Genomic DNA, 13005 nt, shown 5'->3' on the forward strand with positions numbered 1-13005 from the left:
ATTAATTTATCAGCGTAAGACGCTTAGTGATGCAGTGATCCGTAAATTGCTGTAATACAAACATCATCTATTATTTATTTGATGAGAATACAAGTATTATGTCTTAAATCGTGTACGTATTTTAATAGACACATATAGTTATTTAAATACAGAATTAGTTCGATAAAGTCTAAATTCCTCAAAAGTACCGACGGCAGAACAACCTCACACAGAGACATATTATGTTAATTCTGTTTTAGTTCTTATATAACTTTGACAGACACTTATTGGTGGTGGTTTATACTTAGCTTCTGACCTATGACATCCTTTCAGAAGGCAGGACAGCAGCCTCATCTGATATTAAGCTCACCGCCCCTCAACAATGTCAGTCGGTCTTTTAATTATTAAAATAATAATTTCCTTGCAGGACACTTACGGTTCCATGAGGAATATCACTTATAATGACATAAAAATTATATTAGACATCCATCTCATAGCCAAAGTCTAGATTATTATGTACCTTCATTTGTGCCAAGGGTCATAAAACATAGAACAAACTCTTAAAATGTATCTTAGCATATTTATTTTTAATTATGACTTATTAGCAAATATCAGCTTAGGCTAAGTATTCTATTGATAATCTTTTCTTAAAATGTTTCCAATACTGTCACCGACACATGTAGCTTATTCAAGATGGGATATTTTTATTTTACAACGCCATAAAGTACGCCACGTGAGAAATATCTCCCACTAAGATCAGTTCAGTCTACAAATTATTTTATTACAACACTGACAAACTATCCAAGAAAGCATACTGCTAATAATATAGCATACTGCTATAAATAATATTGCCGAGGCTATTTTTAGTTTCTGAAACACATACGCAGTTTTTTCTTTAAACTGTTCTGTCACTTAAAATTCGCTTAGATCTACAATACACATATAATTCAACAGCTTTAAAAAGCGACTTTTATCAACATCTAAGTAGTATTAAAACCAAATAATATATTTATGTTAAGATGTTTCCTTAGTTAAAAACAGGTGTAAACTCTTTTTTACGTTTAATATCCGATAGTAATTATAATTAATCGATACAAATTATATACTTATTTATAAATAGTAACAATTACAATATAAATTCACCTACAGATTTAAAAAAGGTAAACTCAAATTCAATCTACCTTCTCAACGCAATGTCATAAAAATTAGTGTCGTTACTTCAGTTATCGCGCAGCGTTCAATGTTTCAAAGTGTATGAGTTTTTGCATTAGAATTGGTAAAAGAAACAAATGCAGTGTCTTAAAATACAATCGGCAAATGGAATATTGAATATTGTTGTAATCCAATGAAACCAGAGAAAATTAATTACCCGGAAATATGGTAAGTGCAGTATTATTTGTAAGAGAGATGGATATCAATATAACAAATAAACCTTTTTTAACTGTTACAATTCCATACAATTTTAGACATGTTTTTACTGCATTTATCAATGGCGACAATTCGTAACTATGTATTACGAAAATATGTGGTCGGTGAATGATCATTAGACTATTATAGAAGTAAAAATATGCAGATAGTAGTAGTTATTCATAATTGAGAATGTTTTAAAGTAGTATGTAGTATAATGTTATAATAATAAACTTATAATGTGCCTGTGTGTCAAAAAAATGAAGAAGTCGATACCAAGTATAAGAGAACACCTATCGGGATAATTTTATATTTTTTATAATTGTAAACTGAACGCATTTTTAATTAAATTATTTTAACTAAAGGTAATCTAAAAAACAATCAGTTTTTAAAACTCAATCTGTTTAAAAAAGGTTATAAACAAATGTAAATATTTTTTAAAAGCAGAATTCATAAAAGAACCTAAAATTTTACATTAAACAAAAATTTCATCAACAGTAAAACCCAGTGATGTGCATTTTTATTTCATAACCATTTTATTGCAGCCGGGAAATCGAGAAGAGAGTACAAAAAGATGCACCTCGAACTCATCGTCTGCCCCTTACTAAAAGTTCATTCGCTGTGAATAGAGTTGCCAAAGTCTACCGCTCAGAAGTTCAAGAACTCCTTAAAAGTATGTATGTACCTGATTTATTATGTTATATTTTAGTATATATAGTGTTTTCCAAAATAATTACTGTTTTACTAGAAGCCCATGAATTTATTTTCACCAAATGGTGTTATAAACTACATGTATCATTTAATGAATAAGGGTTTTTTTAATGCAACAATAAGCTTTCCGTTTGAAGTTTTGGAATTTGGGAGCACATTACAAGTAATATTATATATTTTAAGTGTGAAATCGACATATGATAATATTTGTTAACTATTTCTTTTTGTATTTACCATCACAAAAAGGTTAATGTATTAAAATATTTTTGAGGGTAATATAAAATATATATCCTTTAAATGCATGAAATATTCTTTAAATTATAATTTGTCATGTTTGAAAACTAAATATGCTAAAAGCTTTTCATACAAAAATTTATGCGTTATGCACAAAAAATATACAAAAGATAAACAATTTTCAGAGTGCAGCAAACTAGATCGAATGTTGATACAAAGAATTAATCCAGAAGCTGAAACTCAGAGTGATTCGACGCAATCAATCGATGAAATCATGTCTGGGTTAAAATCGTCTCGGACGGAATCTAATGACAGTGAAGAATCTGCTTCCGAAGGTAGCACCATAAGTACAGATTATCAGAAACAGTGAGGGCCAAAAAACCAAACCCCCGAAAACCATTACAAAAATTCACAGACCAAGCAAAATGCAACTAAATCTGCATTTGTTTTAGAATCGCTGGCGAGGACGAGGAGTCGAGCTAATACGGAGGAAAGTAAATCATCAAATAATACATTTCCACCCAACGTAGAATATAGTGATGATAAGATGTATAAAGAAACACCGACAATGGAAGCTAGTTTTGAAACAAATTCTTCGAATGACAAAAAAAGTTCTAGAGTTGAAAATTCTAGTAACGAAACCTCTTCGAGAAGAAACACATCTGGTTTGAGAGGTTATAAAAAAGATAATCGATCGTATTTTAAGGTTATTACATCAGATAACAATTTACAACCAGAAGTGTCATCAAACTCGGAGTTAGAAAATTCTAGTATGGAAGTAGAATCGGCTTTAGAAAATTCTCATTTGGAGGTTTCTAAAGAAAAAAAAATGACTAGGGACTTCACCAAACTACACAACTCCACTTTCTCACAAAGATCTTCAACTAAAATTGGTAAGTCTTTATTAATATTATTGATTCTTCTTTATACTTTGTTGATTCCTCCCTAAAATTGAATATTTTTTACGATATTAGCCAAGATACTTTTCAATCCAAGATCTATCTTTTAATATATTTCAGAATTATCGATTAAACTTTATATATAAGTCTAGATATTGTTGTGATTTCATTATGAGTACCTACACATAGTCGTAAGTTAAATATTTATTTTCCATTTCGTTAATGAACAATAACAATGATCTTCTCTGACAACTTCGTAGCTCGGTTGAATAGAGTAGAAAAGGTGAATTTTGAAAAGACAAAAGTTTCTTTTTGACGCGGCCATAGGCTACTACTACTACATACACAAAAATGACACACATACATGTGTGTATAATTTATGTAAGCTCCTCTGAAACTAATTGAGAGGTTTTATAATAAAAATGGTGTATATTTGGTAGGAAGTATCGGTAGGAGTATTTTTTAGAATTCTCTAAAAGATAAGGGTAAATAATTCCACCCACCTAAAATATTTTATTGATTGACAACTTTATTGATGAAATATTAATTTTTTGAGAAAAAGTAACCCCTACTTTTATTAGCGATATCAAATAAATCTATGGCAAAACAACGTTTGCCATGTCAACTAGTTATATATAAGTATACCCAATAATATTATTTTTTAAATTTTGTCTTCACCTCATCACATACTTTTTTCGTTTCTGACCAACAGATCTTTCAAACTTGAACGATGTGACAATCAATGATGAAGAATTTTCTACTGAATCAAATCCCGGTATCAATAATGACGCTGGTAAGTAAATCATCATCTACCGCTTCTAAAACTAATTACGTTTATGAACGCTAGGTTATTCAAAATGATAAGTATTAATAAAAGTCAAGAAATGTCAGTATTTGACAGTAACGTCTATACGTTTCTACGAAGAATTCTACGAAGAATCTATATTCTTCTGATAATATCTATAGTATAAACTACACGAATTCTGTTTGCGCGATACACGTTCTAGATTTCGTTTAGTATGTATTAGTATTCGATTAAATTAACTTATTGATATTGTATATCGGTCGTTCTTTGTGCAGTTCCTACCAAGAATAAAAGTATATAGAGATGGTTAAACAGTAAGAGTAAACATTGAAGGTTATATTGTGAATCAAGACCTTTTAGTATGGCTTCCGTAGTTTACGTATAGTTTCCTGAATTAACTTTCCCATTTTTATTTTTAAATTATAATTCCAGGATCAAGATCAACTACAAAAGGCATAACTGAAACCGCTTCAAAAGTAACTAAGAGAACAAAACGAAAATCAGGTAGGTTTTTCATTATATTAATGCTAAGAGGGCAAATTAAAAATTCATTTAAGTACATGGTTTAAGTACAGGTATAGTCTATATTAATAACATTTTTTTATATATTTCCAACATTAAACGAAATCTAAATAAGTTACATTTAAACATTTAAAATACCGCGTTACATTAAAATCCGAGATATGGACCGACTAAAGTTTTTTTATTATTTAAAATTTACGATTTGTTTAAATCCCTGTCGCTGAATTTTAAGAAATATTTTTTCTGACAAAAATTTAATTTATGGTATGAAACTGCTAAATTCATCTTATAGGTGTAGTATCATTTAAAAAGTTTAGAAGTTTATCGGTAAGGACTAAAGAGGCAAGCTGCTGTTTCATTATTTAGATCCACAAAGGGTTTAGCTGATACTTAATTATTATACAGGATAGACACCTAGGTTCTCGATCTTAAAACAGTGAACACAAACGTAAATTTTCTTACACTATTTCGACTTAATTTCTAAGTTTTAATAAAATATATAGGTACGACATACCAAAAAAGAAAATATACACACAAAACAAATATGTCGTATGACATAACCCTAATTCATGATTAGTGGAAAGAAAATTTCTAAATAATAGAAAATTTACAACGACTACATACTGATCAGACTATATACTACTTTTTTTCATATCGGGTAGATAAGTAAAGTTACACTTTATTACAAAACAGGGAGCAGGAAATTTGTGCTTATAGTAATATCGTGGTACTCGACGAAGAATGTTCTAGATTCGCAATTTCAAAGTTTAACAAAGATGCCAGAGTGATAAATTGGGAATTATTGACTTCACATTTTTCTAAGACCGTAATCCTGTGATATCAAAGAAATATTGTTTTTGACATGGTATTACTTAAGCTTGAGTCGTGACTCAAAACATACATTAGCCAAAATGGTGAGAAATAAAACAATAGCGAAATAGTTGAATTATATCTCCAGAGACTTTAAAGCTTAGTGGTTACATTAAAAACAAACGGGCATCTTTTTACAAAGCAATAGAAACGAAGAAAAATGTGTTTTTTCAGGGTCAAGGAAGAGAACAAAAACGTCACTGCGTACAATCGGCACACAGACTGCAGAAGACCCACAAGTAAGTACTTATTCTAGTTATTCTTAGCAACAATGAAAGCATGGCAACATAGCCTTAAATCGTTGTACGCAATATAACATCCTGATCACAAAGCCAAAACAATTCAAGTAATAAATAGTATCGAACAAACTTGCTAATGGTAATATTTGTAATGTAACAGAAATATTGCAGTGCATTCGTAGGTACTTGATTCATAGCTACGTGTATTCTGAGCTGTCGCTTTTGACGGATGATTTTTTTTAATGTATTTTAAAAGTCATAATAGCTACTCAGGAATTAAAAGGAAAGAATTTTTGTGAATATCTTGCATATCTTTCATTATTATTTCTAGTGGCTTAAGCGTGCAACTCTCATCCCTGAGGTGTGACGTAAGTTTGATTCCCCTGGTTGTTAACCAAAAGACTTTCTTTCTATGTGCGGATTTAATATTCGCTCGAACGGTACATCGTGAGAAAACCGGCATGCCTTAGATCCAAAAAGCCGACGGAATGTCAGGCACAGGAGACTGATCACCCACTTGCCTATTAGATAAAAAACGTTCATTGTGAAAAAAGGTTGTAGCGCCACTGAATATTTTTTTTATTAATTTGGTTTAAGGCGTGCCATTTTCCTGTAAGGAAGATTGAGTCTAATGCGGAAAATGAGTCCACCTACCTACCTACCTACGTCACGAGTATATTGCGCACATAGAAAAATTCATTGCTTCGAACTAAGGACCAAAGGTTTGGAAGTCGCATGCCTAGCTACTACGCAAACGGTACTTTTCTGACTATGCGCTAAACATTATCTTTATTTTGCAGTCTTCGTTAACTCGCCAGCGCGTGCAAGAGACTCAACTACTTTCTTTTCCATTAGGGCACCTTGTAGTCTTTGACAAGAATGGAACTCCATGTAAACTTATCATAACGCCAATAAACCCAAACTACTTCAAATAGTTATAAGGACAATTTTCATATTTTAATTATTACCAAATCTCGGTGACTATGTCATGTCAACTGACATCTGTGGTGTCTTTATTGTCGGCCATTGTCTAAATGATTTTGGCATTTGGTTAAGATTAGAAACACCGTGCAATTTTCTACTTAAAACGGATACGTTTGACATTAAATTGTCTTGGTATCTTGCTTGCTTCTGCCGTATTGTAGAATTTGTATTAAATTAATCTTATTAAAATCTGAAAAGAGTTCAAAATTTTATATCCCGTCAGCTACAACAATTTAAAGCAAATTTACTAGATTAAAGACGTCGATAATTTGGTTTTTGACTTTAGACATCACAAAATTACTATGCAATGGTAAAGAATAAACCAAAACATATTGTTTCATAGCATAAACCGAAGCCAATGTTGTCTGAGTAAACTCTATAATATAGATATAAGCAGACTACAGTGATAATGTGTATTATAATTGATTGTTATAATTGAATAAAGTATATAAAAATTAACTGTTTTTATAACGTAAACCAAGAAAGCCAACCGCTCTAATTATAAATATTCCACTTATTATTGTATTAATATTTGGAAATTATTAATTTGCTGCAGAAGGGAAAATTTGCTGTGGAAGCTTCAAGCCAAGTATGCTTAACAGTAACTAAGGTTTGCCCGGAACGTTCAAGAGATACTACAAAATGAAAATACATTTTTGGTATATTTCATGATAGCAATTTATTACGTAAATCTGGACCAACATTATACAAATACTTGGTTTACAATTATTTAAATTGTTTTATAATTTGTTTCATCATACCAAATAATTCACTCAACGGAATAATAAAACAAAAGGTAGTATATACTATTATTATTTATGAAAGCTCTATCTAATAGGTAATAATCGTGGCATATGAAAGCACATATAATGACACAAATGACTATGCACTTTACAATATATTGTCGTAAATACTTGAAGATCCTCTGTCTCCCCTCACCCTTTGGTGATAGCTCTTCCCATGACAAGGAAAAATTTCTTGAACATGTAAAATATTATTCTTGAATATTATTTAGAATTAGAATTTATTTTAGAACTAGCGACCCGCCCCGGCTTCGCACGGGTTCAATGCTGATACTAAATACACTACAGAAAATCTGTGAACGTTGTATATAAAAATGTGGGTTATCCATAAGAGATAGACATATACCATCACGGTCTTTTCTGTAGACCTTTTCAATGTGTACAATACTTAGTACATTATGTTGATAAAACTCGTAGGTTTCAGCCTGCGTTTGCAATGTAAGCGGAAAAAATGTAATCATTTACGACATCACATTAGAAACCTCAAAAATAACAGTACTTCTCCACGATGTTATTATGCATATAAACCTTCCTCGCTCTATCTATTAAAGAAAACCGCATCAAAATCCGTTGCGTAGTTTCAAAGATTTAAGCATACAAAGGGACATAGGGACAGAGAAAGCGACTTTGTTTTATACTATGTAGTGATTGGCATTGAATGTAAGCAAATATCTCAAACATGGTGAACAAAATGATGACTAGTACAATAAGTTTCACTATTATGAGAATACATATTATATTCTCAGAATGAATACTGTATATATACGTAAGTTACTAACGACACACTACTTACGCACGCACACATCGTCTCCCCTCTTTGGAACAACGGACAAACACCGCGCGCCTCACAGAGGCTGTACAGCAATATAGATATTTTTTTTGCAATTTTACTACATTCTGCCCATCGAGCCTTCTTCTTCGTCGATGGGCCGCGGTACCACTCAACATTATGTGAATCTCCTGCCAGTTTGTCTTCAGTCACATAAAAAAATCTCTATCGAACTAAGCTACAGACATTTCAATGAGATACGTTATTAATTCATTTCTTTGTATCGTTGTTACAAGTTTAAACAGTCCATCTGACAATTGAGAAATGGGCTTATTAATTGTTAGATCAACACAAACTTATCACATTGTGTAATTTAGCTTTGTTCAGTGTTCTAATGATCCAATGGTAATTTTTACAGCACAGAAGGTTAGGCTTCTGCCTAACCTAACATAACCTAATGAAGCAATTAAATTAATTATAATAAAAGCAATTTAAAAAATTTATAAATGTCGAATAAAGCACATGCATGTTCCAGTATGATGTTACCGTAAAATATTTATCTATAATTAACATAATTTGCCTATAAAGAGGTGAAAGGGCGGTAGTCTTACAAAACTGTAAACTACATTATTGGAAAAGTGTCCGACAGAAATAGAAGGTTCACAAAGTCATGTTCATATTGACCGTAAACGCAATTTCATATACATCTCAATAATCACTTAGGTTTAGATTTTTTAAGTGTTTTGTTTTTATATTGGTATATTGTTTTTATTTTAGTAACAGTATTACGTTACCGTAAGTATAGAAAATAAGGAAACAATATAATAATAGTGTAGCATAATATTATATAAAAATTACCAGCCTTATTAAAGACTGGTATGTAGTGTTACACTTTTATAACTATTTTTATAACTGTATATATAAGGATCTTTACCGTAAAAGTATTTGCGTACAAAGGACACATGTAAGGAGTGAAACCTGTTTGTAAATTAAATATTACTATATTAAAAACCCCAGTAGATGGTCATGTACCAGTATATGATCACTCCATGTATTCGTATATCTATAATCACACTGTTTATAATAATATAGCACGTATACAGCTATTTATATTTATTTATATTAATAAATAAATAAAAAAATCGGCGTTTACTGCATAAGACGTTATGCGACAGAAGTTTCCTCTAAAGTTCTAATACCTATATAACTTCTAAAGGAATACATCAACCAGTAGAGTATATTTTTTCTCTATCTCCTTTTCTCACTCTCTCTCAGTCACTCTCTTCCTTTTCTTCTTCATAAACGCTGCACATCATCGTAACGTTTCATCCGTAAGAAAAATACCCTCCTGCGCCTAAAGATGGTTCACTTCAAAAATATTTCATTTATATTGGTCTGAAATTAGGCATTAGGTCTTAAAATTCAGTCACGTCCGAATCAAGAGACAATCTAGGAAGGATAAAATTTATAAAGTAGATTTCTGTGCCCCGTCATCTTGCCTGGTTTAATTGTTGACTGATATACAACATTCCTCGATAAATGGACATTCCAATTCGAAAATATGCAACAACCTATAAAACATACTCGTGGAACTTTATTTTTTTCGTCCGTCAATTTTTAATAGCAAGTTATAAAATATGATAGCATTCATTGCGTACAGTATGACGTAAATTTATATATTTTGATGCTTAAAAATTAACAATGCACCAATGTGCACTCACCTTGACGGGTTTGAATTATAACCCTTACCACTCAAACGTCACTTGTCCAAGATAATCTGTAACATCCATCACTCCTATACGCTTAAGAAGTATTATTAAATAAACGTTTTTAGTATTTAAAAAAGTAACGTAAAGTATCTGATACTTTTAATGTGACTTGAATTTACACAACCTTATATAAAATGAGGAGGTTTAATTCAAAACCAATTTATTAGTCCCAGTTTAAATAACCCTCTCGCAATCACATCTCTAGCTTATTACGAGTTTTATTCGCTCCCGTTCCCATTCAATTTTCTCAGTCATCAACCATTCATTCGGTCATTCATTCTCGGTACATAATCATTCGGTCTATTTGTTTTGTGCGTACAAATTTGCAAATTTTCCAACGTACAGAGTAGGTATATAATCAATTTTGTTATTCAAATAACACTGAAAGGTTTTTATTGAAAGGAATATTTGTATAATATACATACATATATGTATGTAATTTATTGAATTGCCAATCTGCGTTAACAAACTAAACTTTTTTTTTGTATACCTACTTAAAAATAAAAAATATATATTAATCATATGACACTAAGTAGATATCTAAAAGCCGTGTTGGCCTAGTGGCTTCAACGTGGGACTATCATTAGGTTGTAGATTCGATCTCCGGCTGTGCACCAATAGACTTTCTATGTGGGCCCTTAACATTCGCTCGAACAGTAAATAAATTATCATGAAACTAACATATATGCAGATATCTGTGACCCAAACCTAAAAAGGTGGAAGCGCCACTAGTATGTATTATTTATAAGTAGGTAACTTATCAATGTCAAAATGATATACAATTAAGTCTTCCAAAAATTGCACTATTTTTAATTTTTCGCACGTAATTTGGCCAGATTTATGTAAAAATAGTATGTATGTATTTCATTTTTGACGTACGAGAATCATAGTTTGTGCTACGTCTCGTTTCTGAATCTTATTCTTAGTTAAAGAAATAAATTAAGTTTATTTGGTTAGATCACACACATATTTAATATAATCACTTTAAACAAAATACGGCTTAAGTTGTTGTCACTAGAACCACTGATTCAGTGGGAATATTTATCTACTAACTTCGAGCGCTAGCGCAACACTGAACAAAACGAAGATTTAAACAATTAAAATTATTCAAAAACAATAAAAAATTCTAATTACAAAAACAAATAAACATGAAATATGACACAATACAACTCATTTCGCAGCCCAGCTGATTGACATTCCCATCTATAGCTTTTGAATTTATTTTAAAAGACGTAATGCTTTCGATGCAGGGGGCAGGTTGTTCCAGCATTTAGTTGCATTGTATCTAAAGCTCCGCGAAAAACTACTGTTATATGTTTAGGGACAATAAGCTTGGCTTCTGTCGCCTACCCATTTCAGCTTACTATATTGGGATTCTGGACCACGTAGAACACAAAAAAGCAGAAAGGAATGATGTATGCGCAGTGTGAAGGGTAAAATAACCTAAAAACGACTTATGTGACATCCTAGCTTAGGATTTATTTAACGACACATGACGTCATCATTGGTTAGGGTTGCCTATGCCAGCTGATTTAACTTTTTATTTCGAATGCATAGGCTGTTGTTAAATAAATATACAGCACTATTTTTAATAAAAAATATAATGTTGAAAAACATAATTTACACACTATTTTAGATAAAAATAAGACTATTTGAGTCATTGTATTAATAAAGTTCCTCAGTTTATCAATCTGCCGTTTAGTTAGTGATTGATGAAGCGATTAGTTAATGAAGGAACTGCGGCTGACCAATCTCGGTCGAAAGGGCTTAATAATGATAAATGAATGGGTCACGGAAAGAAATTACTATTTAGAAAACGAAATAAGGCATGCTCTTAATCATTAAAATATAAATTCAGTCTTTATAATTTTACTTGAGAATGGTTACAATTTGCTGTCCGTGGCTACTTTTGCAACACTGCAAATGTTTAGAAATGGCCAGGTTAAGGTAAATATTGCATTCATTTATCATTTGTTATCGTGAATTGGCGGCAAATCTAACTAACAATTGTAAACTACAAAGGTTGAATTTAGTTTTTACTCAGCCCTGAAAGGGAACGTAGTCAAAGTTCACTGAATGCATTTTATTTCAACGCTAAATTTGAAATACGACGTAATTCGTTTATTTTTTTGTTTCAATAAAAATCAGGCTAAAATTTTTAGGGTTATCACTCATTTAAAAGTTTAGTTATGCGAACCGAAGGGACTTAGTTGAAATGATAGTTTGTGTCAACTGATTATCATACAAATTCAGTTTTCGATTTTCTACATACACTACTGTTAAAGCATTATGACCAACCCTTCTAGTTTTGGTAACAGAACAGATTAATCTAGCTGAATCTAAAATATGAACGCAAAATACACCGTAGTTTCTCTAATATATCTATATATACATATGTAGGTAATATGTACTACTTTAACGTGTTATTTTTTTTTTAGTTTTTATTAGTTTGCCTCTAGACTTAAACATAATTTTTCATTTAAATATTAAGTGACCACAATATCATGGGAGTCACTTAATAAATAAATCACTTTTTCTCAGGATATTAGAAAATCCGATTTACAAAAATGATTGTGCCAACCCTAATGTCTTGGCAAACTTTCTGAAATAAAAAGAAAACTTTTTGTTTCTATTTCAACAGTCGTTTCGAAATATTCTATATGGCGTGGCTGAAAGTTGCGAAAAAGTTACTGCACGCTGGCTTCAAATTTTTAAACATAAATGATTTTAAGCGTTGAAAATATAGTCTTGATATTCGATGTCCGGTAGAATTTATAATTATAGAATACGGTGATGTTCACCCAGAGGTTTCCAAGCATAATACACATGTATTTATATTATAATTCTTCTAATAAAATACATCTCTTTGTTGATCACTGTCAGTTTTAGTAGAGCAATGTATGCGCTTTACGATTATAATTTTACAAATAAATTCAAATTGGCATATATTTGGTTTAATCGATTTGTATCTGTGTTTTGAATAGGAAAGGTATAATAAAGGAATAAAGGTTTTA

General features: G+C 31.1%; 1 protein-coding gene across 4 annotated transcripts; it reads left to right on the forward strand.

Moving 5' to 3' along the window:
- Positions 1-1173: 1173 nt before the first annotated feature.
- LOC110997085 lies at positions 1174-7106 on the forward strand. Of its 4 annotated transcripts, XM_022265065.2 has the most exons (9): positions 1174-1359; positions 1932-2059; positions 2517-2666; positions 2784-3224; positions 3943-4023; positions 4468-4539; positions 5602-5666; positions 6264-6388; positions 6467-7106. In XM_022265065.2, the coding sequence occupies exons 1-8, from the start codon at positions 1325-1327 to the stop codon at positions 6354-6356; spliced, it is 1065 nt and encodes a 354-aa protein (XP_022120757.2). In that variant the 5' UTR covers positions 1174-1324; the 3' UTR covers positions 6357-6388; positions 6467-7106. The 4 variants fall into 4 exon arrangements, with proteins under 4 accessions (XP_022120757.2, XP_022120758.2, XP_022120756.2 ...); XM_022265066.2 differs by lacking the exon at positions 6264-6388 and having other exon boundaries at positions 1932-2063; XM_022265064.2 differs by lacking the exon at positions 6264-6388 and having other exon boundaries at positions 1175-1359.
- The last annotated feature ends 5899 nt before the right edge of the window (positions 7107-13005 follow it).

This window comes from Pieris rapae, chromosome 3, assembly GCF_905147795.1.
Source record: "Pieris rapae chromosome 3, ilPieRapa1.1, whole genome shotgun sequence".
NCBI lineage: Eukaryota > Metazoa > Arthropoda > Insecta > Lepidoptera > Pieridae > Pieris > Pieris rapae.

Excerpts from the sequence above, each read along its gene's own strand:
- LOC110997085 (XM_022265064.2), top strand. The coding sequence starts at position 1,325 with ATGAAACCAGAGAAAATTAATTACCCGGAAATATG. Across the intron at positions 4,024-4,467 it reads CGGTATCAATAATGACGCTG|GATCAAGATCAACTACAAAA; the intron begins GTAAGTAAATCA and ends TTATAATTCCAG. Across the intron at positions 5,667-6,466 it reads AGACTGCAGAAGACCCACAA|TCTTCGTTAACTCGCCAGCG; the intron begins GTAAGTACTTAT and ends TTTATTTTGCAG.